Source organism: Diabrotica virgifera, chromosome 5 (assembly GCF_917563875.1).
Source record: "Diabrotica virgifera virgifera chromosome 5, PGI_DIABVI_V3a".
NCBI lineage: Eukaryota > Metazoa > Arthropoda > Insecta > Coleoptera > Chrysomelidae > Diabrotica > Diabrotica virgifera.
Genome location: NC_065447.1, coordinates 217569949 through 217596238, shown reverse-complemented (window position 1 = coordinate 217596238; position 26290 = coordinate 217569949). Strand labels below are relative to the sequence as shown.

Here is a 26290-nt window from a genome sequence, read left to right as displayed (position 1 = left end):
ATTCCTATGACACTGCGATTTTGCAGTAAGCATTACAATGTAAAAATAAAAATGTAAACTATTCAGTGACCGCAGCTGTACATGTTAAGTTTTTCTAAGCTAATTGTAGTATTGTTTCTCCTGAAAAGTTCGCATCTTTGGTTGTGACATATCCTAATTTCGCGTCCTAGATATGTATATTTCTTGACCTATTCAATTTATGTCAACGCTTTGAGGTCATTTTACATCATTCTTTTGAGGTCATTGACAGGCCCGCTTTTTGTGTAACATGGTGGTTGTGTACAAATATATACAAAAATAAAATCAAACAGAAATCATGAATGGACTACTTTTGAATAGATAAAAATTGTTACTAACTCATCTTATTTATTTACATATTTGTTCCAATATATCATTATCAACTGCATAAAGTAACAAAAACCCGCAGGGTATTATATTTATTAACACAAAAATTTATATGACAGCATAATGTCCTTACGAATAAACTATTTATTAACTAGTGTGTATGTAATACAGGAATAATTTAAATGTTTCCAGCGAAATTTCCCTCCTCTCTTTGGCCGTCCCATTTCTCGATCCAGGCATTTGGGCACACGGAATGGAACACTTTGGAGAAATATTCGCAGGGCTTGTAATCGCTTCCCCTCACTTTCTGACAACGGTGGAAGTCAAGGTAGCTCTGGTAGCAGTAACGAGTTTGGTTGGTGTTTGGAAAACGGGGATCGAAGGGGGCAGTTTTGAAAATTTCATCTTCTTTAATAGCTGGAGCCATGGCTGCAAACAAAATTTTTATATTAAGCAGACGGACTAAAATTGAAAAGCTTAAATTTAAGAGCGTAAGCGCAAAATTTTGTACCAATGCTTTTTAAATGCATTTAGTTTTTTCGAATCCTGATAAAACTAATAAATATTTTTGAAAATTTTAAAAGCAGAATAAAAGATTACATTATTACTGAGGGCCGAAATTCTTTTGAATAAACAAAAACTTTCTTTTGAATGAAATATTTGAAATTAAAAATCATACTAAATTTCTCTTTTTTTTTCACCCCTGTAACTTATTAAAATAAACATTTGGTATAGAAGTTTTCAGGGACTTTCGACCCTCGGTAATACTATAATCTTTCATTCTGCGTTTAAATTTTTCAAAAATATTTATTAGTTTTCTCAGGATTCCAAAAAAATGAATGCATTTAAATAGCGTTGGACCAAGATTTTGCGCCTACCCCCAAGTCAGAGTACGCCATCAACAGAGCTATGGTTAAAATAAAAATGAAAAGGGTCAAACGAACATTTTTAATCAATATATAGTTTTTATAGTTTATACGAATATAATATGTATTTATCTTCTTAGGAAAAATTAAGTTAATATGTACATAGATTAAGCCTCCACAACAGTATGCAAGGTGGGTCTAGAATATTTTATAATATAAACAGATTATGTTGTTTGAACAGTCATGATCAGGGACATTTATATAGGGCTTTTCATCTCTGTCATATTATGTTGTATAATCTGTGTATAATATACACGGATTATACGAAATATGACAGAAGCTCGAAACAAATGACTGTGAATGAAGAGCCCTATATACCGTATATGTATTGTAATTTTGCTAAAATATAGATCGAGAATTCAGCGAAACAGGAGGTACAGACAGAAACAAACAATAGAACTAGACATACATACAAAAATTTAGACAACAAGATATCAAACAGAACTATGAGATAGAAATAACACAAAAACTGGAACAAAAAAAAGCATATATCTGGACCTCGGAGGTAAACTACACTATGTCATTTCGAGCACCTGTGCAGTAGAGCACTTTGAATGTTAAAAAATCTGATATGCCTTAATTGGTTGAAAGACAATGCGACTTGTCTGAAAGGCAATGTGACTATAATATAGTCATGAGCGCACTAATAACCGGCAAAATAACGCAAAAGATGGAAAACATAATACATTGTGAAATAGAAAGAAATTAAACTATACTAAATTAACAATCAAGATGCAGTAGAAGTAAACAAACCAAGACACGTTAAATGCTGCTAGGAGCACTCCCGAATCATAATTTACAATGTATATATATATATATATATATATATATATTGTTATATTTCTATTTGATATAAAAATTAAAATTTGATAATTATAAACAAAATTCACTTTAATATAAAATATTTTTAATTTTCTCAACCACGGGCATATAAATTTAGAACAACCTGTATACAACAAATTGTTATATTTAATTTTAAGAAGTGATTAAACGATACTCGGAACAATGCGCTTAAAATAAAACTAAAGTGAAATCGAAAATAGGTCATTATCGTTGTTCGCGGAAGGTTCAATCATTAGCCGATGCTAAAGAAGACTTAGTGAAAGTAGATAATAGATCATTAAATTTTGTAATTAGTAGAAAGTAATTTTAGAATGGGAATTAACTATTTTCTTTGAAATCCATTAAGCATATTTAGAAAGTTTAAAAATTGGTTTTGAGGAATACTGCGAATGAGAGTTGGTGGTGGAATTTTGATTTGTGAATCTGGAAGGGATATTTAGAAAGTAGGGGAATGAATGACAAATAGAGAGCAGAATGTTTTGAACTGTCGAGAAGTGAAGTCGAGTCGTAGACGGTAGTGTACGGAGAGTGAGAAAGCTGGTGTAGTTCCGTGAGTGTGGAGTATCTATCGTAGAACGAGAGGTAGGCCAAGTTGAGAGTAAAAGAACCTCCTTGAGCCAAGAGTTCCCGGTAGCTGATTGCAGTTTCGAAAAAGGTAGAACACAGCATCACGACAGAAGCAGGAAACGAGAGCTATACGAGCTAGTTTCGGAGGAGAACATTACTGGAAGCCAGGACGAGGTTTTGATTGCAGCCAAGGATAGCAGGAAACGGGTCTTGTGTGAAGACATTCTCAGTGCACCAGAAAAAGGTCAGTCTCATTTGTTTGGACATGAATGTATGGGTTTTTCGTAGTAAATACCACATTTAAAATTGAAAAAACATAATCAATAATATCAGAAAAGTCATCAAACTTAAATAGAATTGTTGCTGATAAATCATAATAGTTAAATGTTAATAAAAACTTTCAATTTGGAAATCAAAAGGAAATAAGATTCCCAGGTAAATGTTATGTTTAAGAATAATAAGATATAGCAAATATTAAGCAGTGATTGCCATTTAAATAAAATAAACAATATTTTGATTACAATTGTAACCCATATGTGTTATTATTTTACTCTTTTCTTTCCTATCCCGATTAGGAACCATTAAGAAATACTTAGAAGCCACGTATGTAAGTACTTAATTTTATAAAAAGCCCTGAGATTGAAAACACATTGATATGTGATCTGGTAAATTAATTAGATTATTATTCATGCATTGATTAAATTAAATGACATATAAAAATATTATCTCATATCAATAATCAAGATCACAACAACTGTCGTCCAACGTGGAGGGCATTTGAAAAGTATTTCTAGTGGCAAATTTGAAGGATAGAAAGAGTAAAGCCGGTATTTGAAAATTTATATGCCTGTGGTAAAAAGTGAGATACTTACATTTGATAACATAAAATTTTAGATCTCTTTAGGTACAAATTTTACATAACTGATTTAATATTTTATTTTTACGATATTTACATTTGATATATTTATTGACAATTTATAATATTTGGGTGAGAAAAAGTCGTCTTGGTAACATACTAGTAAAATTTCATATTTGGCGGGGATAATACTTCTTGAAAACAAATGTCTGTGACAAGAAGCCAAAGCAAAGACAACAAAAAACAAAAAGAACATTCAAATCAAGAGAATAATTCAGACCAAGAAGACATTTTAGACACGACAATCATGGCATCAGAACAGCAAGAATTATCAGGAATAGATAAAATATTACAAATGATGCAACTCCAGTCACAAAGAATGGAACAAAAACTGGATGAAAATCAACGTGAAACGAAACAAGCCATGGAAGAAACATCAAAGAAAATGGATGAAACACAACAAAAAATGGATAAAAATCAGGAAGAAACATCAAAGAAAATGGATAAAGTGGATAAAAAAATAGATGAAACACAACAAAAAATGGATCAAAAAATGGATGAAACACAACAAAAAATGAAACAAGCAATAGAAGAGAACAACAAGAAAATGGAGGAACGCATAGGAAAGTATGAAAAGGAAGTAAAAGGATGTTTGACAATAATCAAGAACGATATGAGACAACAAGAGACAGAGATTAAAGAAATCAAAAGCAAAATAAAGGAAATAACGAATTGCCAGAAAAAGGAAATAGAAAGTTTGGAAAACAGGTTGCAAAACGCTATTCAAGCAGACATAGAAGAAGTGGAAAGAAAGATTGCGGAAATCAATACTCAACAAAATGTAGGAGAAAGAAGAGAAATGGTTATACATAGCACAGATGACGTGAAGATAAGGTTTGGAGGGGATGTAAGAAGATTACACCCAGTGCCGTTCATAAATAGCCTGAAAAAGAAAATACAACACATCGGAAATTTCGAAACAGCAAAAGAAACTATCAGAAACCATCTCAAATATGAAGCAAGCCTATGGTTCGATAGTAAAGAAGAAGAATTCGGCAATTGGCAACAATTTGAACAAAAATTTTTGAATTATTTCTGGGGAAAGGTCCAACAATTGGAAATTAACAAGGAATTGCAAAATGGGAAATACAATGATAGGATGGGTGTATCAGAAAGGACATATGCTTTGCAAATTTACAATAATGCAAAACATTTACAATATAATTACTCATCGGAACAATTAGTCGAACTGATTGCAAGACATTTCGAGGAAACGCTGGAAGACCATATCACATTGCAAAATTACAAAGACATAGATAGTTTATGCCAATTCCTACAAATAAGAGAATCACGTCTAAGAGAAAGAAAATCAAGAAGGTCGCGAGAAGATTACAGGCCCCGAGAAACACAAGATTACAGAGATAGAAATCAAAATAGGAGGGACTATACAAGACGAGATTTTAATCCCAGAAGGGAAAACGAAAATAGAGACAACGGAAGAGGAAATTATGAACAAAGAAATAGGCAATGGAATGAGGACAGAAATCGAGAATACCAGAATAGAAACACCACACGCTCAAATCAAGAAAACAGAAATAATGGTAGACAAAATGAACAGGGATATCGAGAAAACCGAAACAGATCCGACAGACCAAGCGAAAATAGAAGAGAAGTAAATAATACCCAGACAGATGAATATGACGGAGAGAGACATTATGACGAAAATATAAACAACGATGAGCAACCGGCGTTCTTTTCACGACGGCGCTCACTAAAAACCAAAAATCAAACAGGAATCTTTTGTCACCCCAAGGAGTTTATTAAATTGGCAGGAAACAACGAAAAGAAAAATGGAGTTAATTTAAAATTTGTGGATGGATTTATCAACGAGAAACCAATTAAAATTATGATAGACACTGGATCTGAAATAACATTGGTCAACAGAAAACTAATAGAAGAAGTTAACTTAACGAATTTAATTTATAAAATACCTAGGGTAAATTTAGTGGGCGCAAACAAACGGACATTGGCAACTATAAATGAAGGCATACGAGTAATGGTACGACTGGGCAAGAATATGTATGCACTACAATGTGTAATAATGCCAAACATGTCACATGACATGATAGTAGGAGTGGACGAATTGGCAGAAAAACATGTAGTGATAGATTTTAAAAATAATACGATGAAACTAACAGAAGAAAAAGAAAAAGAACAGGACAAGGAACATGAGAAACAAAATACGGACGAATCAGGTAAAGAACAAACAGTGGAAATGAATTTGGCAGCGAAGCAAGGACAAAGAAGAAAAAGGAGAAAAGGTCAGAAAAAGATAAAAGAAAATGAAACCTGTGGCTCCTCAAAAGAAGAGTTGAGCCCAGAAGAAGAAAATTTGAGAGTATCAGAAACAAAGGAAACCTGGGATTCCTCAAAAGAAGAGACGGGCTCAGGAGAAGAAGAAATAAAGCTAAAAAATGAAAGTGAAAAGAATATGATTGAAACAGTGGTATTTGAAGAGGAGGTATATGCAAACGAGGATGCAGAATGCACGGTAAACATGTGTGAAGAATCTGAGAAAAAAGACAGAAAATTGATATGTGGAGAAGGGAAAGAAAAAGAATTGCGGTTGATGTTACGAAACTACGAAAATTTGATCAATGAGGAAAACAGAGTGGCTAAAAAGTACGAACATTCATTTGAGGTGAAAAACTTGGGAAATTTTCGATCAAAGACTTACCCGATTCCATACAAGTATCGACAAGAGGTGAAAGAAGAAATAAATAAAATGTTGGAAGATCAAATCATCGAAAGATGTGATTCACCATATGTTAACCCGATTGTGATAGTAAAGAAAAGCAGTGGAGAATTGAGATTATGTTTAGATGCCAGGAATATCAACCAGCACACTGTATCACAATATGAATCACCTCTAAACATCGAGGCCATTTTTGGAAGAATCACCGGGTCACACATATTTTCGAAAATTGACTTAAAACACAGTTTTTGGTTGATACCGTTAGCTGAAAAGTGTAGAAACTACACCGCTTTTTCTATTGATGGTATTGTCTACCGGTTTAAGGTAGTGCCGTTTGGATTGCAGAGTGCTTGTGCTGCACTCGTCCGAGCTCTACATACCATTTTGAATCGCCACGAAGATTTCATAGTTCATTATATCGATGATTTATTAATTTTTTCACAAGATACTCAGAGTCATCTGAAACACATAGAAATAATTCTGGAAGAATTGGACACAGCGGGATTGAAATTAAACATTGAAAAATGTCAATTTTTTCAAAAAGAAGTCATTTATTTGGGTTTTCAATTGGACACCAAAACAGTAAGATTATCCGAAGACAGAGTCAAGCTCATAGATGAATACCCAAGACCAACGAATTTGAAAACATTGAGAGGTTTTCTTGGCACGATTAATTATTTTAAAAAACTGATTCCCGATTTGAGCCAAAAGGAAATCCCTCTGATAAAATTGCTTAAAAAAGGAATAAAATGGAATTGGAAAGAAGAACAGGAGGAAGCTTTCGAAACATTAAAACGAGAATTCGCAAAAGGAACGAAAATATACCACCCCATTTACAATTTACCTTTTATACTCCGAACTGATGCGTCCATACAAAAATTTGCAGGAGTTCTGTCTCAAATACAAAACGACCAAGAAGTGCCGATATGTTTTATATCGCGAGTGACTAAAACACATGAGAGAAAATATAGTGTTACAGAATTGGAGTTTGCCAGTGTACTATATTGCGTAAACAAATTGAGGTTTTACTTATTGGGAGCAAAATTCACAATCGAAACAGACCATGCAGCTTTAGTACATATCATGAAGAATAGATTAGTAAATAATAGAATACATAGAGGCATTCTATTATTACAGGAGTATGATTTTGAGTTCCGATATATAAAAGGAAAAGACAACATAATAGCCGACGCTCTAACACGGGATGAGGACACCGGAAAAAAGGAAACAATTACTCTACAGGTGGGACTAAATAGATTAATACAAGAAGAAGGGATATATTCGTTAAATGAGATAAGGACAAACCAAGAAGACCTAGAGGAAAGAGAGAAAAGAAGAGCGGAAATAGAAAATGACATATATTTTAAGAGAATAGACGGAAAGGAACTATATTTAGTGACACAGACATTGGCCGAAAAGATAATAAAGAAATTACATGAGGACAATGGGCATATCGGTAGCAGAAAAGTTTGGCTCGTTTTTAGGGAAAATTACATCAGCCGACAGGATTACCGCATTGCAAAGGAAATTACCCAGAAGTGCGATGTATGTCAAAAATATAAGAGTCGGAATTTCAAAAACGAAAATGTTGCCAAAAATATTGAAGCCCGAAACAAACTAGACATTGTAGCAATAGATATGTTAAGCGATCTAATTATGACCACTAAAAGGAACAAACATATTCTGGTAATGGTGGATGTGTTTTCAAAATACGTAAAATTATATAGTTGCCGCACCACAAAGGGGGAGGAAATATTAAGAAAAATCGACAATTTTATAGCCATAGTAGGAACACCAAAAAAGATTCTACTGGACAATGCAACGTATTTCCGAAATGATCGTTTCAAGGGACAACTTCGAGAACGAGGAATAGAGACAAATTTTGTCAGCATCAGGCATCCACAGAGTAATCCTTCGGAACGATTCATACAGGAAGTGACGAAATTTCTTCGCATTGCAACAGATGGTCAACATCGCCACTGGGACAGGAAAATGGCGGAAATAGAAAGGTATCTAAATACAATTCCGAGCACAGTAACAAAAGAGACCCCAGAATACATCATGAAGGGTGTACTGCCGATAAGGCCATGGGAAGACCAAGAGCCAAAAGAATATCAACAGGTGATTGAAACCGTACAGAGAAGATTACGGCGAAGCAACGAAAAATATATCCAAAGACAGGAACAAAATAGAAAAAGAAGACCAGTGACTTTCCAAAAGGGTGAAAAAGTACTCGTGAGGGCATTACGAGTATCAAATCTTCCTGGGGGCATTTGCGCAAAGTTGATGCCTGTTTTCGAAGGCCCGTACATCGTGAATAATGAAAATGGGATAAATAGTTATGAGTTGAGGCACAGGAACTCGGAAAAGATCCGAGGAATTTATAATATTCACGATGTATACAAATATCACGAATGAAAGACAGAATTACATGAAGTAGATAGTAAGTTAGGATATAAGACGTAGATTAAAGTAAGGAAATATACAGGGAGTTGGTTTTGCCTCGAGAAAATTTATTTAAAAATGCAGATAAATTTTATCGAATACAAGGCGGGGATTTGTTATATTTCTATTTGATATAAAAATTAAAATTTGATAATTATAAACAAAATTCACTTTAATATAAAATATTTTTAATTTTCTCAACCACGGGCATATAAATTTAGAACAACCTGTATACAACAAATTGTTATATTTAATTTTAAGAAGTGATTAAACGATACTCGGAACAATGCGCTTAAAATAAAACTAAAGTGAAATCGAAAATAGGTCATTATCGTTGTTCGCGGAAGGTTCAATCATTAGCCGATGCTAAAGAAGACTTAGTGAAAGTAGATAATAGATCATTAAATTTTGTAATTAGTAGAAAGTAATTTTAGAATGGGAATTAACTATTTTCTTTGAAATCCATTAAGCATATTTAGAAAGTTTAAAAATTGGTTTTGAGGAATACTGCGAATGAGAGTTGGTGGTGGAATTTTGATTTGTGAATCTGGAAGGGATATTTAGAAAGTAGGGGAATGAATGACAAATAGAGAGCAGAATGTTTTGAACTGTCGAGAAGTGAAGTCGAGTCGTAGACGGTAGTGTACGGAGAGTGAGAAAGCTGGTGTAGTTCCGTGAGTGTGGAGTATCTATCGTAGAACGAGAGGTAGGCCAAGTTGAGAGTAAAAGAACCTCCTTGAGCCAAGAGTTCCCGGTAGCTGATTGCAGTTTCGAAAAAGGTAGAACACAGCATCACGACAGAAGCAGGAAACGAGAGCTATACGAGCTAGTTTCGGAGGAGAACATTACTGGAAGCCAGGACGAGGTTTTGATTGCAGCCAAGGATAGCAGGAAACGGGTCTTGTGTGAAGACATTCTCAGTGCACCAGAAAAAGGTCAGTCTCATTTGTTTGGACATGAATGTATGGGTTTTTCGTAGTAAATACCACATTTAAAATTGAAAAAACATAATCAATAATATCAGAAAAGTCATCAAACTTAAATAGAATTGTTGCTGATAAATCATAATAGTTAAATGTTAATAAAAACTTTCAATTTGGAAATCAAAAGGAAATAAGATTCCCAGGTAAATGTTATGTTTAAGAATAATAAGATATAGCAAATATTAAGCAGTGATTGCCATTTAAATAAAATAAACAATATTTTGATTACAATTGTAACCCATATGTGTTATTATTTTACTCTTTTCTTTCCTATCCCGATTAGGAACCATTAAGAAATACTTAGAAGCCACGTATGTAAGTACTTAATTTTATAAAAAGCCCTGAGATTGAAAACACATTGATATGTGATCTGGTAAATTAATTAGATTATTATTCATGCATTGATTAAATTAAATGACATATAAAAATATTATCTCATATCAATAATCAAGATCACAACAATATATATATATATATATATATATATATATATATTTTTTTTTTTTTTTTTTTTTTTTTTTTTATATATATATATATATATATTTATATATATATATATATATATATATATATATATGTACATTGTAAATCCCAAAAATCCTGATTTCCAAAGTTTATACATTGTAAATTAGGATTCGGGAGTGCTCCTAGTAGCATTTAACGTGTCTTGGTTTGTTTATTTCTACTGCATCTTGAATGTAAATTTAGTATAGTAGAGATGGAAATTATCGATATAAAAAAATCAGCTGTTGCTTTATCAAAGGCCTGCGTATAGAAAAACTTATAAAGAAAATGACGACTATGCCTTTGCAATTACTCCAAAGGTGTCAGCAAAATATGTGATCATCATGTTCTTGAGCTCGATATGCAACAAGCTGAAGAGAATGATACATCCTATAATGAACTTTTACTTTTACAGTGACTGAGAAATAAGCTCGTGATGCATCAAAGTATGTATGTAAAATAAAAAATTGGTAAATCTAAATTTATGTATACACATTTTTGTTTAGGTCACGATATACATGAATCTTAGAAATATGGTACTTACATTTTGTAGTGTGTAATAGGCATAAATGTTTTATTTAGTTTTTTTGTTTAAACCCTATTCTGTCTATTATGCCATTTAATTCAAGCTCTATATCAACACATTTTATCTAATATCTCTATACAGAGCTTATAAAAAAATTCAGAACAACATAGCAGGTCGATGGCAGTACTCTACAATTCCACAGCACCTTTTACAGTGGCGGATCCAGCATAGTCAATAGGGAGGGGGGCGGTTGGCTAAATTTCTATGAAAAATAAATGAATAAATGCCTGTTTTTATAATCTTTATACAGTGCTAGTCAAAAGTCCGTACCCCCCCTCGTATCTTTTGAACGGTTATACCTATAATAGTGAAATTTGGAGATAGGAAATAAACGGACGTAAGCTTCTTAACTAGTCATGACAGGTGACGTAATAGTGACAGATGACTTTACAGCGCCACTGTGACAGATAATTTTAAATGGGACCTTATGGCAAGTGACACCTCGTTTGAAAGGTATTGAAAATACCTATTCAGTCATACTAATATTGTTTAAGTTTAAGCTAATTTTGACGAATTAATGAAATAAATATAAAATTGTAGTTTCATTTAATTAATTCAAAATTCCGCCTATGATTACTTGTCAAAAAGGTTGACGTTGACGTAAAAACTACTAGAGAATCGAAAAACGTCAACTTTTTTGACAAAAAAAACCATAGGCGTACATTTGAATTTTTATTAATTAAATGCGAAGCTACAATATTATATTTATTTAATTTATTCACCAAAATCAAAATCAACTAAAACACAAAAAAATTAGTATGGCTGAGTAGGTATTTTGAATACCTTTCAAACGAGGTATCACTTGCCATAAGGTCCCATTTAAAATTATCGGTCACAGTGGCTCTGTAACGTCATCTGTCACTATTACGTCACCTGTCATAACTAGTTAAGAAGCTTACGTCAGTTAATTTCCTCCATCCAAATTTCACTATTATAGGTAAAACCGTTCAAAAGATAAGAGGGGGGGTACGGACTTTTGACTAGCACTGTATATAACTTGGTATGAGAGGGGGGCCGACCGCTCCCATCGCCCCATTAAAACTTATGCCCCGCTCCCATTAAAACTTATGTCGGATTACCTCGAGTCAACCAAGTCCAAATATGAACAGAGTAAAAAATTAAATAAATGGACAGAAATACCATACCAATGTGCGGTTATACAGTATAATATACTGTATAATACAAATCGGCGTATTCAGTATGTACCTACCATACAATCTATACAACATAATATAAAGATAATTATATTGAACATATAATTATATGTTTAATATACATTGAAGTTGAATTTTTTATTTTATAGGGGGCAATTTTGCAAGAGCAAAGGTTTTCACGCTGTATCACCTAATCTAGCAACCCTACAGAAAGTTTAGTTTATACGACATTATTTGCAGAAAATTAAATGGTCTACAACTTTATTCCCATCACTTTTTATCGTAAAATGGAAAATGAGAAACTGAGCTATATCTGCTCTTCTTCTAAAGAAGTGGGTTTTTGGAGTCAATCGTCGATCAGGCTGAATCAGATATGGTCATAAACCGTTCTGCGCTGCTTGCTGCATCGCAATCCTATTCTGCGACTGTTATAGCAAAGGGCACTGACATACCTACTTGTCTTGCTCACGGCATTAGGAACGAAGCAGTCCAATGTATTTTTTTTAACCTTCAAAAGGGTAACCTGTATAGTCAGATCAATGATCAATAATTATACTGTCCTTTTAAGATTTATATATGGCGACGGCTTTGCAGAGAATTTGCTGTTTTTTCATGCTTTATAGGATGCGACACAACATCAGCAGCTTACAAGATCGGCAAACTTAAATTCATTAAAATCAGTAATTTTACAGTAACATCCTGAGTTAGCTAGCGGAACAACATTATTGTAATATGTATCGCTTCATCACCAGGTTCAGTCGTGGTTCGGCAAACAGTTCGATCCCACAGATTGAGACTGGAAAAAGCACGAAAAAATTTACCAATACAAACTTTCAACACTTTAGCACCTCCCGAACTTCCGAAATTAATTATCTGTAGACGCCAACTCTCGACACCTGTTCTTCCGCAAAAATTCACCTCCTATACAGATTTAGACTGGAATACAACTAGAAAACAACTTTTTAAATAGTTAAATAATTATGCTCAATATTATTTCGCCTGGAAATTGTCCGTGGATTGGCCTAATGTGGATACCACGTAAAAAAACGCGCATCCATTCTACCTCAGGTGGTCGGGAAATAGGTCGATAATAAATTAATAATACCTAACAAAGAAATATTTAAAAATTATAAATTATATGAATTTAAAAATATTTAATAAAAAACTATAAGCCTTAGTGATTCGTTCATTGTATTCTCAAGAGTACCTATAAATAAAATAAAATAAAATAAAAAAAAAAAAAAATATTCAAGAACCCGATCAACTTTGGACGGCTGTAAAACCCAGAAAAATGAATGAAATTAAACAAATTTGTACTTAAAATTATTCGTTGAAAAACCCTCTATAATATTGATCTGTTGTCATTTTATTGTAAAATGACCAGAAAAAAAGTACAAGCCCCAAAAGAAAATTTGTTCGAACATTTTAAGTTATTTCTGGTTATAACTTTTTTCTATTTTCCATTTTATGATAAAAAGTAAAAGGAATAAAATTGTAGACCAATTTAATTTGGTACGAATAACGTATGTTAAAATTTTCTGTATGACTGTAGGGTGAGTAGTTTACGAGATAGAGCGAGAAAGCCCTTTGCACCCCCTTTTGCCAAGATGGTGCTCGAGGACAAGGGTGGCGACCCCATAAACTTGAAGTTACCCGCCCAACATATCAACATATTTTTTATTTTATTATAAAAAGTAATATATAGGAATAAAATTGTAGACAATTTAATTTGCTACAAATAATGTCTGATGAAACTTTCTATAGGGTAGCTAGTTTACGAGATAGAGCGCGAAAACCCTTTGCACCCCAATACACATCAAAAAAATTGCGTCCTCTCAAAAATGTAACATTTCAATGATATAATAACAATTGTAATAAAAATTAGTTGGGCCGTGCATTTAGACAATAAATATTTTGGGCAATATAATAACGAATACACGACCGAATTGTTTATTCATTACTTGTTTTTGGAAGATACAAAATAGAGAGCAAAAATTGAATAATGATTATAATAATACTCGTAGTATATACCTGAACACGTAATCAAAACCACAATCTCGAAACCTTACTACCACATATATTTATTATTATCACAACTAACACTTTTGAAAACTGGTCTACAATTTTTTCTTCAAAATCAAGTAACGCTGTCTGTACTCCTCGTGTACCTAGCGCCGTATGGAAAAACAAAAACAACAACAAACCCAACCTCGATACGTCAATACACAAACATGGAATCAGGCGAAATTATTGGCTGAAAGATGACCTAGAGAGGAAGGAGCATGCGTGATCTCGTGACGTCGTGACGAAGCTCACGTACGCAATTCTCGTTTCTCGTAGCGTAATTATTATTCATTATTTATTCTTCATTCATTCAAGTTCAACTGCCGCTGCCGGCAATCGGTTTATATACAGTATGTATATTATTTACTACCATATAATAAAATTAAGGAGCTACATATACGAGTAACTTTTAATCCCACAAAGAAAATAATTTTGTTATGAAGCTATTTCCTTGTGGCATTTTATGCAATTTACTTTTTTTTGGGGGGGAAATAAGCCACAATTTAAGTTGGAAATTAAATTTATTTGACGTTTCGACTTTCACTTCGGAAGTCGTTATCAAAATACAAAACATTAATAAATTAAACGAATTTTGTTTTTGTTGCTTGATAATAAATTCTAATGATTTAATTTTATCTGACTCATTCATATGTACCATTCAGACATATACATATACATTTTAAAGTAGACGACTTATGATATTGCCAATGTTTATGAGCTTCGTTCCTGGGACGATTTTATTGGAAGATAATTTACAGCAAAAAACTTGATTTTTGTGATGTTCATTCATAACGTGACACTCTTAAGATCTGATAATTTAGAGTGCCTACAGATTTTCTTATAAACATACTGGTATTGAAGGGAACGAAAAAACGGACCTACTTGCCAGGGGAGGAGCAAAAGAAACATTCATAGATCCAGAATCTGTTGTAGCAGGAAGCACAACCAAAAGAACAATATCCGACTGGGTGGAACGGATGAAACATGAAACAATGGGTCTGAAACAATCGGAGGTTTATGTATAAAAGCCTTTCATAAGAGATCCAAAGATCTGCGGGATCTGAATAGGAGTGATCTGCGTATTAGTACGTTTCCTAACGGGATACTGTCGCCTCAAGGATCCATGAACAAAATCTGACTGACAGAAAGTGCGAACTGCAGATTCTGTCGGGCTAATGACGAGACGGCGGAACACGTTCTGTGCAGCTACCCTGTGTCACTTAGGTAAGGTCAAGGTCATAACATAAAAGACTTTCTTAACAAGGCTGGGTTGAAGGGACAACTTTAACCTGGGGATGAGCCACAAAAAACCTAACCTACCTTATAAACTAACTAAATAACCCTGAGAATATTTCATAAATTAATATTTTGTATAAACGCATTATTTAAGAGAAAAGGAACAAAATGCAAAATTTTGACGCCTGTCAAAATTTTCAATGTATTTTAAATGTAATCATTTTTTTCGATTTCTGAGAAAACTAATAAGTATTTATGAAAAATTTAAACGCAGAATGAAAGATTACTTTATTACCGAGGGCCGAAAGTCCCTTAGAATGAATAAAAAGTTTCTTTTGAATGAGATATTTGAAATTAAATATCACACTAAATTTTCTTTTAGTTTTTAACCCCTGTAACTTATTAAAATAAACATTAAGTATAGAAGTTTTCAGGGACTTTCGGCCTTCGGTAATAACGTAATCTTTCATTCTGCGTTTAAATTTTTCAAAAATACTTATTAGTTTTTCTCAGGATTCGAAAAAAAATGAATCCCATTTAAATAGCATTGAAGCCGAAAGTTCGTACCCATCCCCTTAAGTTAAAGAACTAGAGTTTAATTAAATGGTTACAAATAGTCCAGGGTAATAAGGTTTTTTCCATGACTCTTAACAGCCAGGGTACTGAAGCTTTTTTTCGACAGGTAATACGTATAAGAACAAATTGTAACTATTTCCTGCGTAGGATCTGGCGGCCATTTTTATTAAATAAATTATAAATTTTATAAACAATCATTTAGTGTCAAGAAACCGCTTTTTTTTCAAATAAATGGAAAACAGTGAAACTTATGGTAGCATGGAAAAAGCTTTAAAATGGCGTATTACAAAGTTTGATATACTCATTTATTGTTAATATAATTGCGAAAAAAGGTCGAAATTGCAAAAAAAAAATTCGCAATACCTATTAATTTTCAAATTGGTTTAAAAAAAAGTGAATAAAAAATGCATTTATTAGTAATAAATAATTATGCAAAAGTAACGTCAATTTTTCCTTACAAACTTTTTACAATAAATTGTATATATTTATTACAATGTTTTATCAATTATTAGGTATATACATAACACTACTTAGTAGTTTTGCACCTAAAACAGGGTAAAAAAATAGATTTAAAAAAATATTCAAAAAGTTTAAAAAGAAAAATTGACTATACTTTTGCATAATTATTTATTATTATTACTAATAAATGCATTTTTTATTCACTTTTTTTAAACCAATTTGAAAAGTTAGCTCATGTTCTTTCATTTGACACATGTAGAATGGTTCTAACATAATTTTTTACTGACTTATGTTATTGCAAAAAAAGCTCTCTGGGATAAACAATTTGAATAAAATTTAAACAATTAAATGAATCGCTTTGAAATTTTTATCACATATTAAGCACCAAAGAACCCTTATATGACAAAAAGGAAAAAAGGCCGTTTTTGACACTAAATTGTTTATAAATAAAAATGGCCGTCAGATCCTACGCAGGAAATAGTTACAATTTGTTCTTATAGGTATTACCTGTCAAAAAACGCTTCTGTATCCTGGCTGTTGAAGTGTCACGAACAGGGTATATTTTTGCCTTACTACCTTGGCCTAAAATTACAACCAGTCTAAGTTGTCTCTTGTTTTTAACCATTCAACACTAAAATAAGGTGCCCATTTTAGGAACAACTGCTTTGCAATATGGTAGCTCCGATTGGCATCATAACTAATACATATTATTTTTTATTTCGGTCCATTTATCTAATATCATTTAAATGATTCTTGATTGATGTGATTTGAAATAAATGAGAAAATGTTAATTCATCGCAATAAAACATGGGGTCAAGCTGTTGCTCCATTTTCCCATAAGAAGTTTATTCATGTTATTTCTTTTTTCGACACAGTACCACCAATTATATTGATTACTATTACTCTCTGCAAAGTGTTTATTACTTTTTACCCATTAATTGTTCTATAACAATTAAAATTAAATGCTTGATCAAAACAAATTTTCAAGCATTTAACGTTTTTAATTATTCTTTTTAAATTAGTCAAGCTACCTTACCTAGAATTCGTTGAAAAATGTTATAAAATAAAAAAAGGTATAAAAGATACTTATTTGATTTTTAAGGCCGTTTTCTTCTTATCCTCCACAGAATTTATTTTAGATATTATATTAACGTGGCTCAAGCTATATACATGCGTAGATAAAATTATCCTTCTCTTGTTTGAACTTCCATATCGAAAACCTAAAATTGAGTAAAACAAGTAAGCAAACTTACCAATAGATACACAAAATGTTTCGGTTTTACCTGTTAGATCCGTATATTCCAAAAAAAGTTTGTTGGATGCTGTATTAAAAATAAAATATAAAAGGAAACAATACAATTTTCTAGAAATTTTTTTATTAATCCAGTCCTCAGAGACAAAAATGCCACTGAACCTCTAAAAATCATACAAACAAGCTGAATTTTGCTAAGAATATCAATTTTGGGACGCCAAAATGATGCAAAAAAGTTTGCTACTCTGCCTCCAGAAACATCGATTTACCAAAAATATGTAGGCCATAGAAAAAAATGTTTCAAACAAGAAATGTAGCTGAGATAATTTTGAACAACAAAAATGTTTATTGGCACTTTTTATGTAGAATGCACCGTTCTCTCAGCGGTAGAAGTAGAATGAACCGTATAGCGGTAAAAACTCGATAACTTTGGATCAGAACGTCCTATAGACAAAAATCAAAATGCCTTTTAAAAGTAGAGTACAGATTTGCAATTTTTGCATTTTGCCGCAAATGATGTCCGTTTCTATAAAGCTGTTAAACAAATAAATGTTTCGCGATTTTTGCCTCTTTATATATTATTATGCCTCTTGAATCAATATTTTTATCACCTCCATTGACCACGATCTTTCATCAGAAAAAGAAGCAGTTCCGGATCCTTTGTAATGTAAATATCTAAATTTAGCGTTTTTAGACATATTTAAAATGCCTCATATTTGTTGCCAAAACTCAAAATTAAAATTTCATGTTATAGTCCAAGTAACGCAGCTTAAAATAGGACAAAACCTCGCAATTTTTACAGAATGGATCGATTTGCTTGAAAATCTGAGAATAAGTAATGGATAGTCCAAGGATCAAAATCTATATGATGCCGAAAGACGTCTTTACCATGGGGGTGGTTGCCACCCCATCTCGGGGGTGGAAATTTTTTATTATATTTTGACCGCAAAAGTTAGTAAAAACATTCATTCTAAGCAAAAAACGTTCTATACATTTTTTTTGATAAAATCAAGTTTTCGATTTATTTGCTATCGAAAGTGTTATTTTTATATCGAAAAAATCAATGTTGTTAATAAGTTTTCGGCTAATAACTCCAAAAGTTTTCGTTTTATCAAAACAACTTCACTTAACAAAAATGTACCTTTTGAAAAAATAAACAAAACCGTTTCTTTTAATTTTTTTTAAGACCAGTAGTAATCGAGCTATACACTATTCAATGTTAGCTCTTCTTCGTCAAATGCTAAATACTGTAGTTTCAAAGTCAAAAGACGGCATTTTTCGAGGACAACTTGTTCAAACTAATTTAAAGTATTTAAAAAAATTTTAAAGCATTTTAAAATATCTATCTCCAGAAATAAAAACAAAGGCTCTAGATCAAAAATTAAGTGACGTATATTGAAAAGAATGTTAGTCCCTACTTTTTTCAGCGAAAAAGTGATCCGAAGCAACCTCCTAATCAACACTCTAATTAAAATTAGCCATTAACCTTATTTGGTCTTCTTTATTTGTATATTATTAACAGATTCTAGAAGTTTGACCGGCTTAGAATGATTAGTTTTTAAAAAAATGGAGTTCTAAGCGAATAACGAATTTTTGTAGTTTGGAAAAAAATGGCCTTTTCTTCAGAATAGAAAGATTAGCATCAGAGATACAAAAAATTTTTAAATATGAAATTTTAGCTTATTTAATTCCCAAGAAAATGGTTTGCAAAAATTTTTACTACGGCAAAAATTGAGTGAGCTATTGATAATTAAAACTTGTAATAACATGCAAAAACCACCTTTACCAACCCTTTCAAAGTCACCTCTTTTTGCGTCTGAGGATTTTAAAAAGATTTAATATTAATAGGCTTATAGACCTTATAAAAACCTACAAAATTATTTTTTACCAAACTTTCTAAGATAAAAAAATAAAAAAGTTACGGCTAAAAAATCAATATATTTTTTTTGAAAAAAAAAAAGAAAAATCCAGTTGGAAGCATAATAGTGTAAGTTAGCGGTGTTTTTAGTCATTGGCCTTATTCATTCTTCTTTATTTATGTATTATTAAAAGATTCTAGAAGTTTGACTGGCTTAGAAAGATTAGTTTTTACAAAACTATAGTTAAAAGCGAATAACGAATTTTTGTAGTTTGGTAAAAATGTCGATTTTTCAGAATAGAAAGATTAGCATAAGAGATACGAAAACATAAGTGTTTTTCAATAATATACTATGTTATTATTACGATGTCGGGATAGTATCACAGGTTTTTTTCCTGGTTTTCCCTTGTGATTTACTATGAGGTCTCTAACGCGAGAATTTTACTGTCGTTGCATTTGGTTGTCTTTTTAAAGACATATCACATGCTATAATTTTTTATGACGGATATTCTTGAGTTGGGGTTAATTTCATGTAATCGAATGAACTATCTTTCAGTAAGTCGTCCCAGGAACGCAACTCATAAATATTGGCAATATCATTTTAAAGTCTTCTACTTTAAAATGTATAATATATGTCTGAATTGCCAATATAAATGAGTGAGATTAAATAAATTATTAGAAGAATTTTTTTGCTTAGCAACAACACTTTAGTTTATTTTAGTAATATTTTGTATTTTGACAACGGCACCCTATTTGGGCGTCGAAACGTTAATAAAATTATTTTTTTCATTTTAATTGTGGCTTATTTCCCATATAAATAATTAATCATAAAAATGCCACAAGGAAATAGCTTCAGAACAACAATAATATACTAATTTACGATTCACTCAATTTTTGCCGTAGAAAAAATTTATTCAAATTAAGTTCTTGGGAATTAAATAACCTACAATTTCATATTTAAACATTTTTTCGTATCTCTTATGCTAATCTTTCTATTCTGAAGAAATAGACATTTTTACCGGGTCTACCCCAAAATCCCGACAGCCACAATCCCGACGGCCAAAATACCGACACGCCAAAATCCCGACAGGCCAGAATCCCGACAGGTTTGATAAGTTTCTTCTTAACATATAATTACATTTATTTCTTGTTTTTTGTTTATGGATATCTGTTTTTTATTTTTTGTTACTAAACAAAAGTATTTTGTATTAAAAGTATTAAACAAAAGTCGGAATTTGTACTTATGCGAGGATTGTTGCATGTCGGGATTTTGGCCTGTCGGGATTCTGGCGTGTCGGGATTCTGGCGTGTCGGTGTTTTGGCCGTCGGGATTTTGGTTGTCGGGATTTTGGCTGTCGGGATTTTGGCTATCGGGATTTTGGGTGGCACCGATTTTTTCAATATAAAACTAACACTTTCGATAGCGAATAAATCGAAAACTATTCATTTTATCAAAAAAATGTATAGAACATTTTTTGCTTAGAATGAATGTTTTTATCAACTTTTGCGGTCAAAATATAATAAAAAATTTCCACCCCCGGGATGAGGTGGCGACCACCCCCATGGTAAAAGCGCCTTTCGGCATTATATAGATTTTAATCCTTGGACTATCCACTACTTATTCAAACATTTTCAAGCAAATCGATCCATTCTGTAAAAATTGCGAGGTGAAAAGCTTCGGATCCTGGACTATTACAGGTTTTGAAGATTAGGGGCTCTCACAATCGAAATTCCACAGCGACTGATGTCAATGGAAGTATACATTTTATTGACCTCATGTAAATCGTAAAAAATGGCAAAAATCGCGAATTCTTTATTGAAGTTATACTTCTTTACGCTCGATATGAGGGTGAATTTTTATATGTTAAAACCTACGATCCCGGCGCATGCGCATTATAACTTTGTTCTGATTGGATGTTCAAATGACATGTCAAAAATTATTCAATATGTCGGCTGTGGCAAAGCTGTGGTTTGATTATTTATGGTTGTTGCGTTTTGAAATTTGTGTGAAAAGAAACAACAAACAAAAGTTAGTTAATACTTATACTGCCTTTTTAAATAGTTTTCATATATATTTTTGGACTTTTGGACTATTTTGGACAAGGACTCATTCTAATTTGGTAAGTAGTTTTTATTATAATCATATTGTAATTATACATTTGGATTAGGTTGGAATAAATTTATTTTCTCAAGAATGGGGATTTTAGAGAGAAATCCGAAATTAGGTCCGATTTTTATTTTTAAATTATGCTTTTTTGGCGTAGATTTATTTATCTAGTAGGTATGTAATGCTTTGATTTACATGCTTAATTTGATTACCAACAAAAGTTCTACCAATCTTCATCTAATATATTGTTTTCTTACTGTTTTGTTATACTTTAATATTTTCTTCCACAAAAATCAAACTACATAATTTGATTTAAATTCAGAATAACTGTCAAACAGTAAAACAGTTGACCTATTTTTCCGCATGACAAATAATGAGTAATTGGATGAGTGAGTCTAGGCTTCGATTACGAATCAAAGCGTCCCCAAATTCGCGGGTTCGAATCCCGATGCAAGTTTTTATTTTTTTATGCATTTTATGATTGTAAGTATATTTATTATATTTTTTTTTTCAGAAAATGCGTATTTATAATTTTTGCCAACAATTATTATCGTTCAGAAATCATTTTTTCTTTGTGGCTTTTTCAATGTGTTTGTGTGCGTTTTATTCTTTTATTTTTTTAAATTTTTGGTATTGTCTTAATAAAAATTTTCGGAAAGTAGTAAGTATTAAAATTAGTTTAATATTTAAATAAAATATAAATAAACTGTTTAAAGTACATTATAACAATTTCTTTAAAATCACATAATAGTAATAGAAGTATAACTTCTTACGTGCGTACAAAGTACACACATTCTTTTTTATTGAACAGCCTTATAGAAAGCTGTACTCTTCACCTTTAAAACACATTTTGATTTTTGTCGATAAGACACTCTGGTCAAAAGATGTCAAATTTTTTATCGTGGAGTTGATACAAATTAAAAAATTGATTTCGCACGCGTAACCGACATTCAAAATCGTCGGTCGATTTAAGCGTTGTTTCTGAGAGAATGGCAGTGGCGTAACAAACTCCGTCGGGGGCCCCCTGCAGAATTGGAAATGGGGGCCCCTTTAAAAAATTACTAAATGCGACATGTGTTACAAATACCTATACATATACAGCCCAGTAAATGAACGTAAAATATAGCAATACCATGTAATTTTTCAGTGTCACCACCGAAGTGGTCAACTCAAGACTTTTCGAGTTACTTATGAGTAAAAATAATGGTTATTGTTCAACAAACAAAACACGTTTTTAGGCAATTTTTCGCAAATAGTTCAAAGAGTAAGTATTTGATCTAAAAGAATATTGTTAGCAAAAATGTAGCTAATAAAAAAATGAAGTTTATCGACCCAGTAAAAGAAAAGTTGTAGCTAATGAAAAGTTTTTCTTATACGTCAAATTCGAAATCGAATATTTTAACATGAAATAACCAAAAAATTAAATACTTTTCGTGGAAAACTCATTAGAACTTTTTTAAAGTGTTTAAAAAACTTTATTTTTTACAAAAGTTTCTAGCATCAAACCTAAGTCAGTTACCCTCAAAATACTGTTAATTCCATTTTTTGGTAAAAGAATTGTGAAAATCTCCCCCTATTTAGCACCTCAGATGAAACTAATCATTATCGCTTTACAAATAACTTTTTTATATGACCTGTAAGTTTCACAGGTTCAAAGTGCTTATTTTTGAAACGGTTCTTTCACGAGTCACTAATCACGAGTATATGCAAATTTTAAACAGCCATATCTTAACCAATTTTTGCCTTAAAGAATAAAGCCAACATATTTATAAAAGCAAAACCCACATTTCTTTACTCTTTGAGATTTTTCGTATCACTAATACTTTTTAAGTCATTTTGAAAAAAGGCATTTTTCCAAAATAAAAAAAAATTTTTTTTTTATTTGGGGTGTGATATAGGGAGAGATTTTCACGATTTTTTTTTTACCAAAAAAGGGACCAACTTTATTTTGAGCGTAACTCATACAGTTTTGGTGCTAGAAACTTTTATAAATAATAATAATAAAGCTTTTTTTGGAACATTTAAAAAAAGTTTTAATGAGTTTTTCCCAAAACCTGCTTAATTTTTCAGTTATTTCAGGTTGAAATTTCGATTTGGAATTGGACGAATAAGAATAATTTTTCATGAGCTTCAACTGTGCTTTTACTGTGTCGATAGACTTCATAAATAAGTACACCATTTTTTTGTATCTTATGCTACAAATATTTTTCGATATCTAATATTTAATTCGATAAAATACTTATTTTTGAGTTATTTGCGAAAAACCCGTCTGAAAACGTGATTTTTTTGTTGAAAAATAAACATTTTCACTCGTAAATGACTTGAAAAGTATTAACATAGATCAAGAAACTCCATAGAACAAAAGTTGCTTATAATTAGTCAATTTATACATTTCCCGACTTATTTTAAACGTATGTTTTTGACCTCAAGAAGTGGTGTCACCCCCCGAAGTAAAAGCAACCAACGGCATAAGACCAACTTTGAAGTGGAGTGTAACTATAACCTAAATCCAAATTGTCAAGCAAATACGTCCGTCGTGACGCTGATAATTTCACTCCAAAACTGTGATTTACTGAACTATTGGTGTATTCATGCATTGTTTATGACGACTTGAATTTTTCATCTTTATTGGTATAGAATAAAATAGAACAAAAATTACTAAATGATTACATTAGTACATAGTATTATTCTATGAGAAAAACAACTTTCTTCGTGCACTACTATCAGCGAATATATCTACAATTTTATTAATTCGGATGGGCAACTTCATTTTCAATACGGCACTGCTTAAAAAACGTATGTATGCGAATAATATAACAACACATTTTTACATATATTAGACGAAAGATATATTGTATGGGCCCATGACATTGTGTGTATCTCTGAATAATTGTATGTATCGAAATACTAAACGTAGGTAGATATTAAAGAGGAAGCCCATTTCTAGATTTAGAAATATTGTTCTAAAATTCGGCAAATTGCAATTCTCAAATCTTTCAATAGTCACGTACAAAGCATTATAGTTTATTGTCGTCACCATAAAAGTTCGAGAGGCCGGAAAGGAAATATACACACGTAAAATAATATATAACAAATTTTTACATAATATCAGACGACAAGATGGGGCCCTTGATCGATTGGGGACCCCGCAAGCTTCATGCTGCGGGGGCCTCGTTACGCCCCTGGAGAACGGTTCATTCTAAACAAAAAGTGCTAATAAACATTTTTATTCAAAATTATCTCAGCTACATTTCTTGTTTGAAACATTTTTGTGTGTGGTATACAAGATTGTGTTGTACAGATTCGATGGATTCCGTGGCTTGGGGGTAAGAGCGGCAAACATATTATGTTTCGGTGTCCCAAAATTAACATTTTAAGCGAAATTCGGCTTGTTCACATGATTATTAAAGGCCAATATCTGACATCTGACGACTGGGCTAGGTACATAATATATAAGTTTTTTTACGAAATAAAATGTTTACAATACAGTGATGAGCGCACTAATAACCGGCAAAATAGCGCAAAAGATGGAAAACACGTTAAGTTTGTGAGATAAAATGAAATTAAACTAGTGGAGGTGGAAGATTTAGCGATAAAAACCTAAAAATATACATTATATTTATTGTTTCCCACCTTTAGACGCATCAGAGGAGTATGTCAACTAAGGGCCGGTTGTTCGAACGCTAATCAACAATGATCACTATCAAATATTTAATTACTGTCACCAAAACTGTCAATGTCAACTTTTATTGGGTTGCTGAAAACATAATTGATTAAAATTATGAGATTAGTTAATCAATTAACATAACAATTATTAACATAATTTATTAAGTAATTTCATATTATGTTTTCAGCAACCCAAACAAAGTTGACATTGACAGTTGGGGCCAGAATTAAATATTTGATAATGATCATAGTTGATTAGCGTTCGAACAACCGGCCCTAAAACTGTCACTGTGACAGTGGCCAAACTGGTCCGATACGTCTAAAGATGGGAAACAATAAATAGAATGTATATTTTTAGGTTTTTATCGCTAAATCTTCCACCTCCACTAGTTTCATTTCTTTTTATCTCACAAACTTAATGTGTTTTCCATCTTTTGCGCTATTTTGCCGGTTATTAGCGCTCTCATCACTGTATACTATAATGATAAGAGTTTGGCGGCTTTTTTATTCTCACTGGAGAGCATAGGCATTAAACTGTATTTTCTCTCTCTCATATGGCACTGAAATTTATTCTATCGTACATAATTGATCTATTTGGGAATTATGGGTACTCTTAATTTAGGTGCGGCTATTTTATCTAGTTCAATTGATAATATATACTTGGCTAGAATGATATATCACTTGTCGACGGTTGATATCGATTTTTAAACAATTACCATACCGCCTTCAGTCCGAAGCAATTAAGGTATCACAAATGAAATTAACCAATTAACACGGTTCTTAAATTATTTTCTTATATTATCTATGTTTTACACTAAATATTATTCTTTATTATTTATATTTCATTAATCTTATGAATAGACCACCACGACGCTTGTATGTATGTATATGTTACCGGCCAAACCCGATTTCAGGATAAACTAGTTTGGCCTAGGCCAAACTAGTTTGTCCTAAGCGCGATAGGATAAACTAGTTTAGCCTAGGCCAAGCTAGTTTATCCTGATATTAATATGGATACTGAAGGATAAACTACATAGTACGCCCTAGTATAAACATTATAAGTATACCTACAAAGCTAAAGTAAATAGAAAAATTAAATAAAATACTC

The 26290-nt window shown here is 32.0% G+C and overlaps 1 protein-coding gene across 2 annotated transcripts in view; it reads right to left on the bottom strand.

The window, feature by feature from the left end:
• Positions 1-406: 406 nt before the first annotated feature.
• The window catches only part of LOC126884654 (cytochrome c oxidase subunit 6B1), a 51706-nt gene continuing 25822 nt past the window's right edge, over positions 407-26290 (bottom strand). The window contains exons 1-2 of one of the 2 annotated variants that reach the window (XM_050650722.1): positions 13996-14171; positions 407-774 (exon numbers count right to left, since the gene is read on the bottom strand). In XM_050650722.1, coding sequence (XP_050506679.1) covers positions 524-772 — 249 coding nt within the window. In that variant the 5' untranslated portion in view covers positions 773-774; positions 13996-14171 and the 3' untranslated portion in view covers positions 407-523. Of the gene's footprint in view, positions 775-13995; positions 14172-26290 lie in introns of those variants that run through there. The other variant, XM_050650721.1, reaches the window with a different exon arrangement.